At 35.9% G+C, this 16757-nt stretch overlaps 1 protein-coding gene across 3 annotated transcripts; it reads left to right on the top strand.

Annotated features, from left to right (window-relative positions):
• The first annotated feature begins 3208 nt into the window (after positions 1-3208).
• On the top strand, positions 3209-15668 carry LOC104455785 (NADH--cytochrome b5 reductase 1). 3 transcript variants are annotated; one of them, XM_039316784.1, is made up of 9 exons: positions 3209-3387; positions 12685-12826; positions 12991-13081; positions 13190-13267; positions 13884-13964; positions 14086-14175; positions 14668-14733; positions 15133-15219; positions 15420-15668. In XM_039316784.1, exons 1-9 carry the CDS (start codon positions 3252-3254, stop codon positions 15540-15542), a joined length of 894 nt encoding a protein of 297 aa, XP_039172718.1. In that variant the 5' UTR covers positions 3209-3251; the 3' UTR covers positions 15543-15668. The 3 variants fall into 3 exon arrangements, with proteins under 3 accessions (XP_039172718.1, XP_010068820.3, XP_010068819.2); XM_010070518.3 differs by lacking the exons at positions 12685-12826; positions 12991-13081; positions 13190-13267; ... (3 more) ...; positions 15133-15219; positions 15420-15668 and adding exons at positions 4404-4545; positions 5087-5177; positions 5288-5365; ... (3 more) ...; positions 7014-7100; positions 7330-7537; XM_010070517.3 differs by lacking the exon at positions 3209-3387 and adding an exon at positions 11651-11865.
• The last annotated feature ends 1089 nt before the right edge of the window (positions 15669-16757 follow it).

Here is a 16757-nt window from a genome sequence, read left to right as displayed (position 1 = left end):
TACATGTCAATAAAATTCTTATTAATTACTATTGTGTAAATTTCAATCGAATATTCATAATTTAATATGTAATTTCATCTTAAATGATTTGTAAAATTAATCTATTCGTAAGTTCAAATCTGGACTTTCTTTTGTAATAATTTTAGTCTTAATAAACATGGTAAATGAAAATTTATGGGTCATGCCGAGTGAGGTTAATACGTATAATTTCAAAGTATATATCAAAAGTTCTAAAAACAAATTGAATAAAATAAAAGCAGGGTTCCACATTTGGTGGGAGCATTTGTCCATGCTGCACAAGACATAGCCTCGCCCTTAATTAATATCTCGAAACATTCATTAACCACACTGATTAGGAAATATTTTGATTTTCAAAATATAGATTGCATATATCACGAGTGAGTGAAAACAACATTGAAAATTTGTAATTGTTTTATTAATTAGTTACTTAACCACGAGGCATTGGAGGGCACTTTATTCTTAAATTGTGAAGGCCGGCCTAATCCGGCTCGTGGCTACGGTCCAATAATCGGACCAACTCATTTTCGAGGAAGGTGGAGAGCATATTATACCCAGACGTCGAGTCTAATTAGGCTGCACATGACAACGCTTCTTGGTTGGGGAATAATTCTTTTTTTCAGAAATAGTTATTTTCTATTTCTATTTCGGAGAACAATTTCTGAGTAAAATAAGGTGTTTTGAAACTACACAAAATTTCTACTCCGAAATAGAAAAAGAATAGAAATGCGTTTGATACAAAACAATTTTTTTTTTTGTATTTATTCTTTTTTTTATTATTGCTTATGGATTGCTGACCGTCGACCGTCGGTCGGCGGACGAAAGCGCCAGCGGCGGTGGCGACGGACAAAGGTGGCAGCGGCGGAGGTCGGCGGTCGGCGGTGGCTCTAGGCGGGTGGAGGTGGCCGCAGCAAGAGAGAGGAACAAAAGAAAAAAAAAGAAATTGGCTTATTTCTAAAAATTATTTCCTAACAAGAAGTTACTTTTTTTTTTTTGTTTCTTGTTTCCATTCCAAAACTATTCCTGAAAACAAAAAAATAGAGAAATTATTCTAAACAAAAGTTTTACCAAACGGATTTTTGTTCTTTTTTTGTTCTGAGAAACAAAAGAACAGAAATTGGGAGAAACAAAAACGTTGTCATGAGACCCTTACTCTCCAATCAGCATTGCATCAATCGTTGAGTCCTTCCAAAGTGGACACAACCCCAAGTAGCAGAGCTCAGTGACTTTCTCGATCAAACTCATCGAGACCAATCGGTCGACCGCACCTCCAACTCCGCCGCCCGTTGTCGCCTTCGGCGGGGCCCTCCTCGTGGTCAACTTTCTTCCTTCCTTGTCCCGCACCTTCTTGTGGCGTCGTTTTCCTCTGGCGCCATAGCAAGGATTCATCCGAACTAAGTTAGGTGAAGCAACATATAAGGATTCGCAACGACTTGGACGCGGTTTGGGATTTATAACGAGAGGAATGGTTCCCTTTGCTTGAGAATATCTTTTCTTTTCTCTTGTGCCAAATTAGAAAAGGTCCAAGGAATCCTTCCCATTAATACAAGGAATGCACGTAATCTAATACAAAACAAAGTACTTAGGAGGTTTTCCAATCTCCTCATATAATTTTTACTATTGGGAACACTGTTTTGGACCTTAATTTTCTATAAATAAAAGAAGGAATATTGATTATAAGGGCAAGTACCAAGTCCTGATAATACGTAAAATTTTATTCGATCATTGGCAGAGAAATATGGCAAATATGAAATTGATGACTGCCCTAACTATCTATTTAGTGCTGAGCGAATTGGGCCTACTATCATGATTATCTGACAAAAGGGGGAAAACACAAAGTAAAATATAGGGCCTACTATAATGAATAACGTGGCTTGGCTATGCAATGACCTCATATGTTAACAAAACTGCAATTCACACGTCTTTTGTTTTTGTTTTTAATTGAGGTAATAAGATGACTAGGGATCCATTCTTTTCAATTGTTACTAATTATTTATATCATTCTCGTCATCCACGCTTATTAAAATAATGGTTTCTAGAAAGTACGCCATTTTTAACTAATTTCATTCTTTCGAAGACTCACCGAGATCAATTGACTATATTACTAGAGGATTGTTAATATAAACCCTCTCCCCACGTCTGAATTTATTCTCAAGCCAAAAGATATAGTTATTCTAGATGGTGGTTGACCTTGACTCCCGCATGTAATTTCTTCTTCTCCTGTAAGATGTGAATTTGACATTGAAAAGATGCACATTGATCAGAAAGATATCTACTCAAAAGGAAGAACCAAAGTCTCCATTGCAAAACATAATTAGTTTAGAGGGGCATTATTGTCGATTGTATCTCTCTAATTGGGAGCAATATATTGAGAAGACTAAAACATTGCCAAGTTTCGCGATTAATCCATCATCATATCACAAAGCGAAAGCAGAAAGATTGCTCCATTAGCTAATGAGAAATCACAGCAGCTCAGAAAATACAGTTTCAAAATTGACTAAATTTAATTAATCAAAACACATAAACGTGATCATGCAACACAGGAAAAGTATTTGAAATTTTTTCGCCCTAATCTCTATAAATTTTCATTAAGTAAGCCCCAGGCGAAAACCCCTAATAACAACCACACGGTTTAGCAACGTTTGGTTCACTCGTAGCCGTCCACACACAAAATAAGAAGACATTATTTCTTTAGATAGTGTCAGTCTAATATATAAATAGATCATGTTCTCTCCCATGTAGAAGACGCAGTGTACATCTGCACCTACTATGCATTTAACTTTTCTAATTATCCTATTTTCGCCTCAAATCCTTATGATGTGGTCAAACGTTTCTTTAATTTCCAGCCATGTTATTGTCTGAAGTGCTCATTTCTTTATTTAAACATTATGAACTCTTCAAGAAAATGAGAAATCAAATTCCCCACCTTCCTCTTTTCAAGTAAGAATGGTGGCGACTAAGACAACTCTCAATAAGCAAACATTATGAATTTATGAATACTATATTTTTCATAGCATAATCTCTCCCCCATAAACTTTGCCATAGATTCCTCCCTTTGATACCTTTTGCCGTCCGATTGATGCCAAAACCACGTCCAGAGCAAAGCAGTTAGGCCGTCATCACAAGAAACGAACAAAAAACAGGCACCCTCACTTATCAAAGGGGTTCTGGTGATCACTGTTCATTTCAACCTATCTTTTTCGCAGAAAGAAATCTGAAAACTGTCTGACAACATGCTCTCCTTTGAATCCACCAAAATGGGTATTCTCCAATTAATACAAGAGCGCCCAAATCCAATTGGCGTTGCATTGGCTCTAGGCGCAATCTTCATTTCTGCGGTCTACATTTTCAAAAGAAGAAGATCAAGAGGTTCGTGCAAAATTCTAAATTTTGGTGCATCGTTTTCTCTTTAGCATCCTAGAAAAGTTGGAGAACTATTTAAAATATCCTAAACTTATTATATGACCGTTAGTTTAATTATAATTTTTTAATTTAGCTAATTTAATCCTAAATCTTTTGATGATTTGCCAATATAATCATATGGGTTAATGTTGGCTGAAAATCACTCAAGAGAACATCAATCGTTCTACATGACACAGTCAAAGTTGATCTGAATGATTTTTGTAATTTTTAAATTTTTTTAAATTTTATCCTTTTCTTTTATCTCCTTTTCCTTTATTATTTCCCCTTGCATTTTAGAGAAGTATTGCTAGAAAAATCTATCGACATGTTAAAAAATGCGGATTGTCCATTTGGCCACGTGATTATTGAGCTAGCTTAGCTGCTGTCTCGATTTCTAGGGCCATTTTATTAGTATATATTTATTTCTCAGACAAAAGCGTAAAAATGGGAGGAGTTAATTGCACCTTACTGTATATTTTACCGAATTTCGTAGACAAGACCGCATGGATGAAAGCGAATTAAACGTAGTTCAGCTGACCCTAAAGACCTGTTCTTCTACTATGTTGATCAGAACATGCAATAAGCAATCCAGTAACGAAAGAGAGAAGAGAAAATTAAAATTTTACGAAGGGGAAAATGCTAGTCTTTCAGAGAAATAGGACATATTTTACAATCAGACTCTACGTTGTGATCTAATTCTTGCGGAACTTGATGTATTGAGATGAATCGATGTGATTTGACAGTCTTTTTCCCCTCCAAGGCACACTGACTATATCCCAATAATTGAATGAGGAAAAGGAAAAAAAATGATTCATTAATAAGACAGAAAGAGTGTGGTGCTATTAATATCTCTCCCACGTCTTCGTTGATCTCATCGAATTAACCTGCTTGACCAATCTTCTTGCGTTGATTTTATTTTAGCCTGAAATTAATTAGTAACTCGGAATAATAACACATCTTCTGGATTTTTGTGGTTCACTAAGGCTGCTTAGACCCCTCAAAGTTTAAGGAATTCAGACTCATCAAGAAGACCCAGATTAGCCCTAACACCGCAAGATTCAAATTTGCTCTTCCTACGCCCAATTCGGTCTTGGGACTTCCTGTGGGACAACACGTAATCTGCAGGTATAATATCAAATAATTTGTCAGAAACAAATAATTATAATTATAATTATATATATAAGGTAATTACACCGTAAATGTCATAACTTTCGAACAGCACTTACTCAAGTGCCTTAGCTTTTTTTTCAATGACTTGAGCACCATAATTTATATACAGAGCTCACTTGAGTGTCACAACAATTTTTTCCGATTACTTGAGTGTTATATAACTTTTCAATTGGTCACTGAAGTATCATAAATCTTTAAAATTGTTCATTGCAAGTGTTGTGTCATGTCAAAATTTTGGCACTAACAATATTAAAAAGTTATGGCACTCAAGTGATCGATTGAAAGTTATGACATTCAAGTGAACGATATTATAAAAATTACATTATTTAAGCAGTAAAAAAAACTATATGACAATTAAGTGATCGTCATATGAAAATTATGGCATTTATAGTATTCTCGTCCCTAGCAAATAATTATTAAAAAAAAAAGAAAGGTCGATTGATAAATAGAATATATTTGGAGTGGATTAACCATGGCACTAATCTATGTCGAGCAGAGGAAAGGATAAAGACGGTGAAGAAGTTATCAGGCCATACACTCCCATTACACTAGACTCTGATGTTGGTTACTTTGAATTGGTCGTGAAGGTATATGTTCTTTCATTAAAATAATCACTAATTACACTATGTAATCTACAATTATTACAAAAACAATGATTTGACTAACTTACATTGTGTTGATTTTGGGAATGCTTTAGATGTACCCAGAAGGAAAGATGTCTCACCATTTTAGAGAAATGCGAGAAGGTGATTACCTCGCTGTTAAAGGACCCAAGGTACTAATCAGCTCTATGATTCCTTAATTTTAAATTATAGATGATATGTATTTGCTACGTACTTTCCCTCTTGATTTCAATATGGGCCTGGTTGCGATGGGCAGGCCTGGACAATAAGTTAGGCCTAACTTTAAAGGTCGCCTTGGTCTAAGACAGGTCCAATGATTACCTTGGCTACTCATGAAGACCTAAATGGGAAATCTGGAGAATGTTTCTATTATGTCAACCGGGGTATCCGAGACTCTTAAGCACTTGTGTAATTCTTTAATATTAGTCATAAAATCAAAATTTTTACAAAGATTGTGTCTCGAAGCATACTATAGATACAAATTTAGATAATAATTTATTAACTCTATTATTGCAACAAATTGTTTTCACGCGAGTCAGCCCTTCTAAAGGAATGTCCACGCATTATCATTTGAAACGGTCTCCATTAAGCATGGATCTAACTTACTCAACATCATCAATCTCACACAATGTGCATCTTGGAACATCACAACATTTCGTTGGGAAAAGATACAGGCGAGACTAGTGCAATATATCTTCTTCAAATCTAAAATGATCTTGTATAGTGACGATGTTTTGATCATCTCTTCTCAAGGGACGACTCAAGTATAAGCCCAATCAAGCTCGTGCATTCGGGATGATTGCTGGAGGCTCCGGCATTACCCCCATGTTTCAGGCAGTGCTTCGTTATTCTCATCAACTCTTGAAGAAAATATCTTTATTATTAAGTTGAAATGTTCTATTTTGCTGTTTACATTGAGGCTTTTTCCCTTCTTCTTTTTTTGCTTTAATATTCTGATGCAGCTTATTCGCGCCATACTGAAAAATCCAAAAGACAAAACAAAAGTGCACTTAATTTATGCCAATACTACTATCGACGACATACTTTTAAAGGTACACATATTTTTCTCGATTTTCTCCTTTTAAGATTGATATCAAATTTGTCATTTGTTCATATCTCTCTTCTATAATTTGGTGCACCACGTTACGGCATCTCAGACAACAGTCGTGACACCGTTTGTAAAGCACGTTTTTGAGACAGTATTTCATGACCTTTTTTGAACATTTGTCGTCTAGAAAGTGGATTCCAAGCAATAGTGACTCGGTTATCCAATCACATGCAAGCAATTTATTTTTCCATAGAGGAGATTCAAAGGGAATTAGAAACAATATCTCATTTAAAAGGTTTATTTTACCGCTTCGAATTTATACCGACATGAAATAGCATTTCATGTTTTCCCACGAACTTAACATCTTGCATTAAGTTCACCTTATTTGCTTCCTGTTTAATTTGCATTAACAAAGTAATTCGCATCCTAATGACTTCCTAAATTATTTGCAGGAAGAATTAGATAGCTTTGCCGAGAAATTTCCCGACCGTTTCAAAGTGTATTATGTTCTTAGTAAGGTGAGTGAGGAAATTCAGGTGGCTTATAAATCTTCGTTCCTTTCCTTTTTATTTATTAAACCGTGAAAACAATACATTCTCGGATTGTATATACATCATATTGCTCCATCTCTTGGCCAAATTAGCGCCCATTTCATCAATTATAAAGCATTTTCTGTGCCCACAAATTGATTTGGCCATTAATTAATCTTTGCCATTTTCAATTATCTAAAGCATTTCTTGCACAATTTTCAGCCTCCTGAAAATTGGAATGGTGGAGCCGGGCGGGTAACAAAGGAGATGATCCAAGCCCATTGCCCACCACCAGCTTCCGATATACAGGTTAATCTCTCAATTTTCACGTACTTATGCAATTCATTTTGTTGAAAGCCTTTTCTCCTTAATGACGCTATTTTCTAAATATGGCAATTTATTATTTTTGGTGTATTGGGAGTGAAAAATTAGTACGATTTCTCTCTGCATTTAGTTGAGAAATCCTTAGTTTTTAAAACTAAAATATGATTTGGCCCATTTAATTTTTATTTATTTATGGTTATTTATGATGTTGTAGATACTGAGGTGTGGTCCTCCACCCATGAACAAGGCAATGGTGGCTCATCTGAACGAGCTTGGTTACACACAAGATATGCAGTTTGAGTTCTAATTGGCAAGATTTGGATGTGATTAGCCATCCTTAATATGTAATATTTTCATTTTCAATCACATGACCATATAAATGTAGTGCCTAAAAATGACAATTTTTTTATTTATTTATTGAAGTGTTTTTTTTTTTTTTTTGTCAGTTCTACTCTATTCCTACTCTACACTTACTCGCAGACTTGTGCCCTGCCTCTTGCAACTGCCAAATAAACACTCATCAATAAAATTCTTATTAGTTATTAAATTTCAATTGGATATTCATAATTTGATATGTAATTCCATCATAAATCATATGTATAAATTTATTATATTCCTAAGTTTAGAACTAGACTTTCTTTTGTAGAAATCTTAGGGTCTTTTTGGCAATCGGCTAAATAGTACCTGACTCTATTCTTTTATTCCTAGGAACAAAAAAAGAACATAAATCTATTGGTTAAATTTTTTATTTTCAAGAATAGATTTGGAATATAATCAATGAGTAAAAAAAAGTTACTTCTTTATGCTCAAGAATAACTTTAGAATCAAGCCAATCCATTTTTCTTTTTTTCTCGTTTCTTTTCTTTTCTCTTTTCATTCTCTCTTCTTCTTCCTCCTAACTAGTCACTGGCCACTGCCGCCCGCTAGCCAACAACGTCGCCACTTTGCTAGCAACCAACTGGGCAAGGTTAGACAAGCTCATCAAAGGCTCATTTGGCCACTAGTGAGGCTGAGTCTCGCCCCAGCTAGCAAGGCCAAGCCTCGCACGAGGCTTGGTCTCACCAAATCTAAGTGAGGCATGTCGGCACGGCCCAAGCCTCGCCATGGCTCTTGGCAATGCTCTGGCGAGGTCGTTGGCCCTCATCCAACCTACAACTAGAGGTAGGAGAAGAAGAGAAAAGGAAAAAAGATAAAAAGTAATAAAATTATTTAAAAAAATTAAAAGAAAATGGTTAGGGCTAGAAATTTTAAAGGTCCTACTAAACACATTTATATTTTGAAACTAGAAATTTTGGATAATTATCAAATACTTTCAAATGTTCATAAACTTGTTGATGAAATAAAATAAAAAAATTAATTTTTTAGCAGAAATTATTCTCGAAAACAAAATGATTATCAAACATGCCTTTAGTCTTGAGAAGCATGATAGAAGAAAGTTAATGGGTCATCATCGAGTGAGGTCAATACCTATTGTTTCAAAGTGTATATCAAGAGTTCTAAAAAAAGTTAAATTACATAAAAGCAAGGTTGGACATTTGGTGGGAGCATTTGTCCACACTGCACAAGCCATAGCCTCGCTCTTAATTAATGAGTATGTCGAAACATTCATTGAACACGCTAAGTAAGAAAGGTTTTGATTTGTAAAATATAAATTGCATATATTGCGAGTGAATGAAGTACTGTATTGAAAATTTAAACTTTTCTATTAATTAGTTACTTAACCACAAGGCAAGGCACTAGTGAATAATTCTTTGAAAATATTAAATGGAAAGGCCGGCCTAATCCGGGTCGACCCGGATAAGGATTGGCAACAATTCGAACACTGTTTGGGATTTATAATGAGAGGAATGGTCTCCCTGCTCGAGAATTTCTATCATTTTCTATTGCTCTCGTGCCGATTTAGAAAAGGTCCAAGGAGTCCTTCCTATTCATACAAGGATTGCACCTAACCTCATACAAAACAAAACATTTAGGAGGTTTTCCAATTTCCTCGTATAATTTCGCCTTTTAGGAACATGGTTTTGGGCCCTAATTTTCTATTAATTAAAAAAGAATGATTGATTATGTGGCAAGTAAAAAATCCTAATAATACCCAACATTTATTCGATAATTGGAAAAAATGAAATCGATGACTGCCCTAAATAGGGCCGACCTATTTTATTTATTTATTTATTGCTGAGAGCGAGTAGGGCCTACTATCATAATTATCCAAACAAAACAAAACAAAACAGAAAACAAATAAAGTATAGTGAATGACATAGCCAAAAATATATGGGTTAAAAAGGATGAATGAGTTACACCCTTAACGTGGGTTGGCTATGCAAGGACCTATTCATGTTAATAAAATTGAACATACGCCTTTTATTTTTAGCTGGCGGGTAATTATCTTTTGTCATTGAGGTAATAAGGCATTCTTTTCTATTTTATCAATTACGTCATTCTCATTCATCCACACTTAATTAAATTAATGATTTCTAGAAAGTAATCATTTTTAACTGATTCCATTCCTTTAAAGGCTGTCCAAGATTAATTGATTATGTGACCAAAGAATTATTCTTGAGCCAAAATATAATTCTTCTAGATGCTGGTTGACCTTGACTCCCCCATGTAATTTCTTCTTCTCCCGTAACATTTGAATTTGACACTGAAAAAAAAAAAACACATCGATTACAAATATCGACTCAAAAGGCCATCGTTGATCCGTTTGTGACTGATGCAAGCCTCGCCTCAGCTTCATCCCATTATAGCTTCTACTGGACTTTGGCGTTTGGTAGAGCTATCTACACCACCTGCAGACGGCTCTAGCAAATGCCAAGTCCACCGGATCAAGGAGTATTAAAAATCAACATAGATGCAGCTTACCAGTCCGATTGTAGTGAAGCTTCGGTGGCCTGCGTGTGTCAAGATTCCTTTGGCATCTTAATCGATGGATTTGCCTCTTCCTCTTCGGCCCTGCAAGTAGAGGTGATCGCACTTAATCTCACAATTCAATTTTTGCTGCAGAAAGGAAAGGCCACAGATCAAATGGTTCTGGAATCCAATTGCTTAACTCTTGTGGAAGCCATTCGAAGCCCTAATCTGACGCCTCGGGAGAACAGATCCCTTTTTGAAGAAAGCACGGCGCTTTTGCTTCGGTGCCCTAATCTACTAATCACACATTGCAGAAGGGGAGTGAATACAATTGCAGACCGAAAGGCCCATGGGGCCTACTAATTGGGTTTTTTACGAAGACATTATACGACATAAAACGTCTCCTCTAGTTTGACATATTAATATATTAACCGGCTTAGACCAAAAAAAAAAAAAAAGTCCTCACATAATAATTTTAGAGGGATATTGTTTATTATATCTCTCTAAGTGGGGAGTAAAGCGTCGGGGACGTTAAAACAATTGTCAAGTTTCAAGATTCTTCCACCTCCGAATCATGAATTAATAAAGGTATTTCTATGAGGCTATGTATGTCTTCCCAAAATTTTGAGGGCAGTATAATAAAAGGACCATAGCAAATGTAGGAAAATAGACAAATTAGGACTTGGGAGAGTATGAAAAACTTAGAAATGGACACAACTTATCGTTGAGATTATGAACACTAACACTTAAGATTTCTCATAAACCCTTTCTTTCGTTGACTACTCCTATGTATAGCCTCTTTTCTTAACCAGAGATGAATATGTAAGTTATTTTCACACTCATAATGGACATAGACTGTGATGTGAACATTGTTACTTTTAGATCTCAACATTAAAAAATAGCTAGTTACTAAGGATGCCAATTGTATTGGTGTTTCTCACCTCTGTTTGAAAATCATTCTCAGTGATTGATACGACATTACAAATCTTAACGGATGTCACATCAAATGAAATTACCACGTGAAAATACTATATTGCTAGTGGAAAGATTGCCCGGTTAGCTAATGAGAAATCACAATAATTTAATCCACGCAATATCAAAGTTGGCTAAACTTAATTCATCAAGACACAAACGTGTTCATGTGACACAACAAGAGCATTCAAAGACTTTTTGCCCTAATCTCCATAATTTTTCATAAAGTAAGCCCTAGATGAAAAACCCCAATTGCAACCACACAATCTAACAAAGTCTGGTGTGCTTGTAACCGTTCATACACAAAATAAGAAGACATTATTTCTTTAAATAGTGTCAGTCTAACATATGGACATGTTTTGTTCTCTCCCATATATAAAATTTTACACAAATAATGGACCCAAGAAGACATAGCGTGCATCTCCACCCACTATGCATGCAACTTTTCAAATTGTCTTCTAAGTTGCCTCGAATCCAAATGATTGGTCAAGCGTTTCTTCAATTTTCAGCCAAGTTATTGTCCCTCGTTTCTTTATTAAGACATCATGAATTTATGAATAGTAGATTGTCCCCAACATAATCTCTTTATGAAAATTGCAATCGATCCCTTCCTTTTGATGCCTCTTGCTGTCGATTGATGCCAAAACCCGGGTCAAAAGCAAAGCAATTAGGCCATAATCACAAGAAAAGAACGAAAAAACAAGCACCATCATTCATAAATAGGGTTGTGGTAACCAATATTCATTTTAACCCATCTTTATTTGGCAGAAAGAAAGCTGAAAACAATCTCTCGACATGTCCTTCTTTGGATTCACAGAGGGCATTCCCCAATTCATACGAGATCACCCGTATCCCATTGGTGTTGCCACGGCTCTGGGCGCAATTTTCCTTTCTGCGGTCTACATTTACAAGAGAAGAAGATCCAAAGGTTTGTGCAAAATTCTAAATTTTGGAGGGTCGTTTTCTCATTACACCTTAGGAAAGTTAGAAAAAATGCCCAGAAAATCCTAAATCTACTGTACAATAGCCAATTTTGTATTAAGCTTTTCAATTTGACTAATTTAGTCAAAACTTTTTGAGAATTTGCCAATGTAATCCTTCAAGCCAAAATTAGCCCGAAATTGTTAATATAGATGCCAGCCGTCCTGACAAGGTTGATTCTCATTTTATGTTTAAGTCATTTGATTAGTATATATTCATTTCTAGAGAATTCAGGCAAAAGCGTAACCTTACTGTATTTTATACCAATTTACTAGACAAGACATCGTCCGTTGGATAGAAGAGTGTAAACACAGTTCGGATAAACCTAAAGGTCTGTTTTTCTATTATGTTGACCAGAACATGCAATAAATATTCCAATAGCAAAATAGAGAGGAACAAATCAAATTTTTACAAAGGGGCAAATGCTAACTTGTCCAGAGGAATAAGACATATTTTACAATCAAACTCTATCTATCGTTGTTAATTATTTCTTGCCCAACTTTATATGTCGAGATGGGTCCGCGAGACTTGATGGTCTTTTTCCCTCCCAGCACCCTAAATATATCTCAATAACTCAATGAGAAAAAGGAAGGGACGATTGAATAATAGGATAGAACGAGTGTGGTACTATTAGTATCTCTCAGTCGTCATCGTTGATCTCATCGAATTAACCTATTTGACCATCTTCTAGTGTCGATTATATTTTAGCCAGAAATTAATTAGGGATAATAACACAAGCTTCCGAATTTTTGTATGGTTCACTAAGGCTGCTTAGACCCCACGGAGTTCAAGGAATTCAGACTCATCAAGAAGACCCAGATTAGCCCCGACACTGCAAGATTCAAATTTGCTCTTCCTACGCCCACTTCGGTCTTGGGTCTTCCTGTGGGACAACACGTACTCTGCAAGTATAATATCATTCAAAATTGTCAAAAAATAATAACAATTGTGCATACACAAATTATTATTATTATTTATTATTATTATTATTATTATTATTATTATTATTATTATTATTATTATTATTATTATATGGAGCGGATTAACTATTTCACTAATCTATGTCAAACAGAGGAAAAGACAGTGACGGTGAAGATGCGGTTAGTCCTTACACTCCCATAACTGGGGACTCTGATTTGGGATACTTTGAACTCGTCGTGAAGGTATGCATTTTTATTTAAAAATCCTTAATTAAACTATGTAAACTATTGCTACTGCAATAATTATGATTGGACCAACTTATGATGTGTTGATTTTGGTAAACGCTTTAGATGTACCCAGGAGGAAGAATGTCTCGCAATTTCATGGAACTACGTGAAGGTGATTACCTCCCTGTTAAAGGACCCAAGGTACTAATGAGTTCTATAGCTCCTTAAAGTAGAGTTAAATTACAGATGGTGTGTATATGCTACTAGCTAGCTAGTTTTAATTTGATTTGAAGCTTGAGCTCGTGAAATACTATTTTGTCGTGAAGCCCAACGTGTGCCGATTGTGACGGACGAGCTTGGACATCAAGTTAGGCCTATATTAAAGCTCAGCTTGGTCTAACATAGGTCCAATGATTACCTCCATTCTTGATATGAAGGACCTAAATTTAAATTCTCAAGTGAATGTTTCTTTGTATATCAATCGATGTTCAGGGCTTTTAAACACTCGACTAATTCCCATTGGTTAGTATCTAAACCAAAATTGTTACGAAGAATATGTCATCTAAGCCATACTATACATACGAACTCTAGATATAATTAGAGTCTTATGTTATCTTTGTTATTACAATGAATTGGTCTTTTCATTTATGCGGGATCTCAAAAGAATTTTTCTTGCATTACCATTCAAAATGATCATCCTTGAGGATAGATCTTGTAAATCACGCAATAGCGTCACTATCATCCAATGTGAATATGGAAATCACAACATTTAAAATGAACTTTTTTAATGAAGATTTTTTGCTCATCTCATCTCAAGGGAACATACAAGTACAAACCCGGTCAAGTTCGGGCGTTCGGGATGATTGCTGGAGGTTCAGGCATTACTCCTATGTTTCAGGCAATGCTTCAATATTCTTATCAGTTCCTAAAGAAAATATTTGCATCATCAAGTTAAAATGCTCTTTTCTCAGGGGTTTAATTGCGGTTTTCTTCTTCTTCTCTTTTATATTTTGATGCAGATTATTCGTGCCATACTGAAAAATCCAAAAGACAAAACGAAAGTGCACCTTATTTATGGCAATCGCACTGCCAATGACATACTTTTGAAGGTACGTATATAGTTCTTCTAAATGTTTCCCTTTAAACTTTAAATCAAATTTGTCATTCACATTCATGCATGCCCCTCTTTTGTAATTTGGTGTACTCTACTAGAGAATCCTAGAAAACATTAAATCCGTTCTTAAATGAGTGACGAGCTTAGGTGACACTCACGAATTATTACTAGCGATTTCTCAAAACCGTCCCTACAAAATGTTAGCATTTGTCTCGGAAAGTGAATTTCTAGTAGTGACTAGGTTTAAAAGACATTAATTGAACTAAACCTTCAACTGAAAAGAGATATTTTAACGGAATTAAAAATAACATATGATTTAAAAGGTCTATTTTACACGTCGCATTTATATCACTCTAAAATATTAAATTCATGATTTCCCATGAAGTTGATATTTTGCATTAAGTTGACCTGATTTTCTTCCTGTTTACTGAAAAATTGCTAAGCAATAAAGAATTTACATTTTAATGACTTCATAAATTATTTGCAGGAAGATTTAGATGGCTTCGCTGAGCAATTTCCCAACCGTTTCACAGTGTATTATGTTGTCAGTGAGGTTAGTGAGAAAATTCAGATTGCTTCTAAATCTTCGCTTTAATATGTCTACTATATATATTATGCACCTCAATGATTTGGGAAAGATTTTTCTAAAAACGATTGTTTACATCACTTAAAATAATTAGCTAATGGAAAATATTTTTCATTATCGACTACAATTTGTATCTAAATATTTTCGTAGGCAATAAAAATATTATTTATTCAATCACTTTTGTAAGTGATGTGAGCAATCATTTTTAAGAAAATATTTTTCAAATCATTTAATTTTTCATGAAATATCTATTAATTATTAAGCATTGCTTACACCCATTTTCTGCCATGGAAATTAGTTTTGGCGTTAATTAGTCTTTTCCGTTTTTTTATTATGGCTATAATACTTCATGCATTATTTTTGCAGCCTTCTGGAAAGTGGAGTGGTGGAGTCGGGTATGTGACCAAGGATATAATCCGAGCCCACTGCCCACCACCAGCTTTTGATATACAGGTTAGTCTCTTCATTCGCGTATTTCTGAAATTCATTTTATTGAAATCTTTTTCTTTAATGAAGCTTCTCTTATTCTCCTTTTTTTTTTTTTTTTCCTGAAGACGGGAAATGTATTTCTTAAATGCTTAGTTTTTCAAGATAAAGTACGGTTCCATTTATGTACTTTTTATTTTATTTTATGATTCTCTATAATTTTACAGATTCTAACATGTGGTCCTCCGGCCATGGCCAAGGTAGTAACTGCTCATCTTAACGAACTTGGTTACACGGAAGATATGCAATTTGATTTCAACCGAGACGGTATTTTCTATTTATTATTTTGAACCAATCACGCAATTAAAGAAACATAATGCTCTGAAGATACTTTATTATACGTGTGCGTAAATTTCGATCGAATATCTATTGTGTAATATTTCGTTTAATGATAAATGACTTGTGTAAATATATAACTTCGGCATATTCAAAAGTGGACCTCTGAGTCCTGTAACTATCCAATCGAACCCTGTGTCACTGTCAATCGTGAGTTCTTCCAAAATAGACACTAGCCAAGAAGTAGAGCTCTGTGACATTCTCGATCAAACTCGCCGTGGCTGATTGGTTGACCGGACCGCCACCTCCGCCGCCTTCGCCGACCGTAGAATCGACTCTCTTCCTCATCCTGCGCTTTTCTCGTGGTCTCGGGCACCATAACGAGGATTCATACGAACAAAATTAGGTGAAGCGACAGATACGGATCGGCAGCAATTCGAGCACTCCCCATGGCAGAGCTGACCACCGGCAGCCGCCGGTCCTCCTTCCCGATGAGTGCTCCCCACTCTGCAACGACAAGCTCGAACCCGGATGCTCGCTGCCGCTTAGCGACTTGTTGCCACGGAAAATGATTTGGCTGTTAATTTATCCTTTTGCCATTTTCATTTATCTGAAGTGTTTCTGCACAACTTTCAGCCTCCTCAAAAATGGAATGGTGGAGCGGGGTGTGCAACAAAGGAGATGATCCGAGCCCACTGCCCACCACCAGCTTCCGATGTACAGCTTTATCTCTCAATATTCACATACTTAAGCATTTTATTTTGTTGAAAGCCTCTTCTCCCTAATGACGCTATTTTCTAAACATGGCAATTTATTATTTTTGGTGTATTAGGGGTGAAAAATTAGTAAGAATTATCTCTGCATTTAGTTGAGAAATCCTTAGTTTTTCAAACTAAATTATGATTTGGTCCATTTAATGTTTTTTTATGGTTATTTATAATGTTGTAGATACTGAGCTTTGTTTGGCCATCGCTGCCTGCTCACCAACGACGCCACCACTGCCAGCGACCAACTGGGCAAAGTCGGACAAGCTCGTCAAAGGCTTGTTTGGCCACTAGCGAGGCTGAGTCTCGCCTCGGCTAGCAAGGCCAAGCCTCGTCAGTGGTTGGACAAGCTCGGTCTCGCCGAGCCAATGCCAGGTCGGCCTTGTCTTGGCCGGGGGAGACTTGGCCTCACCAAATCTAAGCGAGGCATGTCGGCATGGCCCAAGCCTCGCCGTGGCTCTTGTC

The sequence above is a fragment of the Eucalyptus grandis genome, chromosome 7 (assembly GCF_016545825.1).
Source record: "Eucalyptus grandis isolate ANBG69807.140 chromosome 7, ASM1654582v1, whole genome shotgun sequence".
Taxonomy (NCBI): domain Eukaryota; kingdom Viridiplantae; phylum Streptophyta; class Magnoliopsida; order Myrtales; family Myrtaceae; genus Eucalyptus; species Eucalyptus grandis.
The sequence above is the reverse complement of the archived record's forward strand: the minus strand, read 5'-3'. Positions and strand labels throughout refer to the sequence as shown.

Bases quoted from the DNA above. Each gene is read 5' to 3' on its own strand.
- LOC104455785 (XM_039316784.1), top strand. From the start codon at position 3,252: ATGCTCTCCTTTGAATCCACCAAAATGGGTATTCTCCAATTAATACAA. The intron at 14,734-15,132 runs GTTAGTGAGAAA...TTATTTTTGCAG, and splicing joins TGTATTATGTTGTCAGTGAG to CCTTCTGGAAAGTGGAGTGG. The intron at 15,220-15,419 runs GTTAGTCTCTTC...ATAATTTTACAG, and splicing joins CACCAGCTTTTGATATACAG to ATTCTAACATGTGGTCCTCC.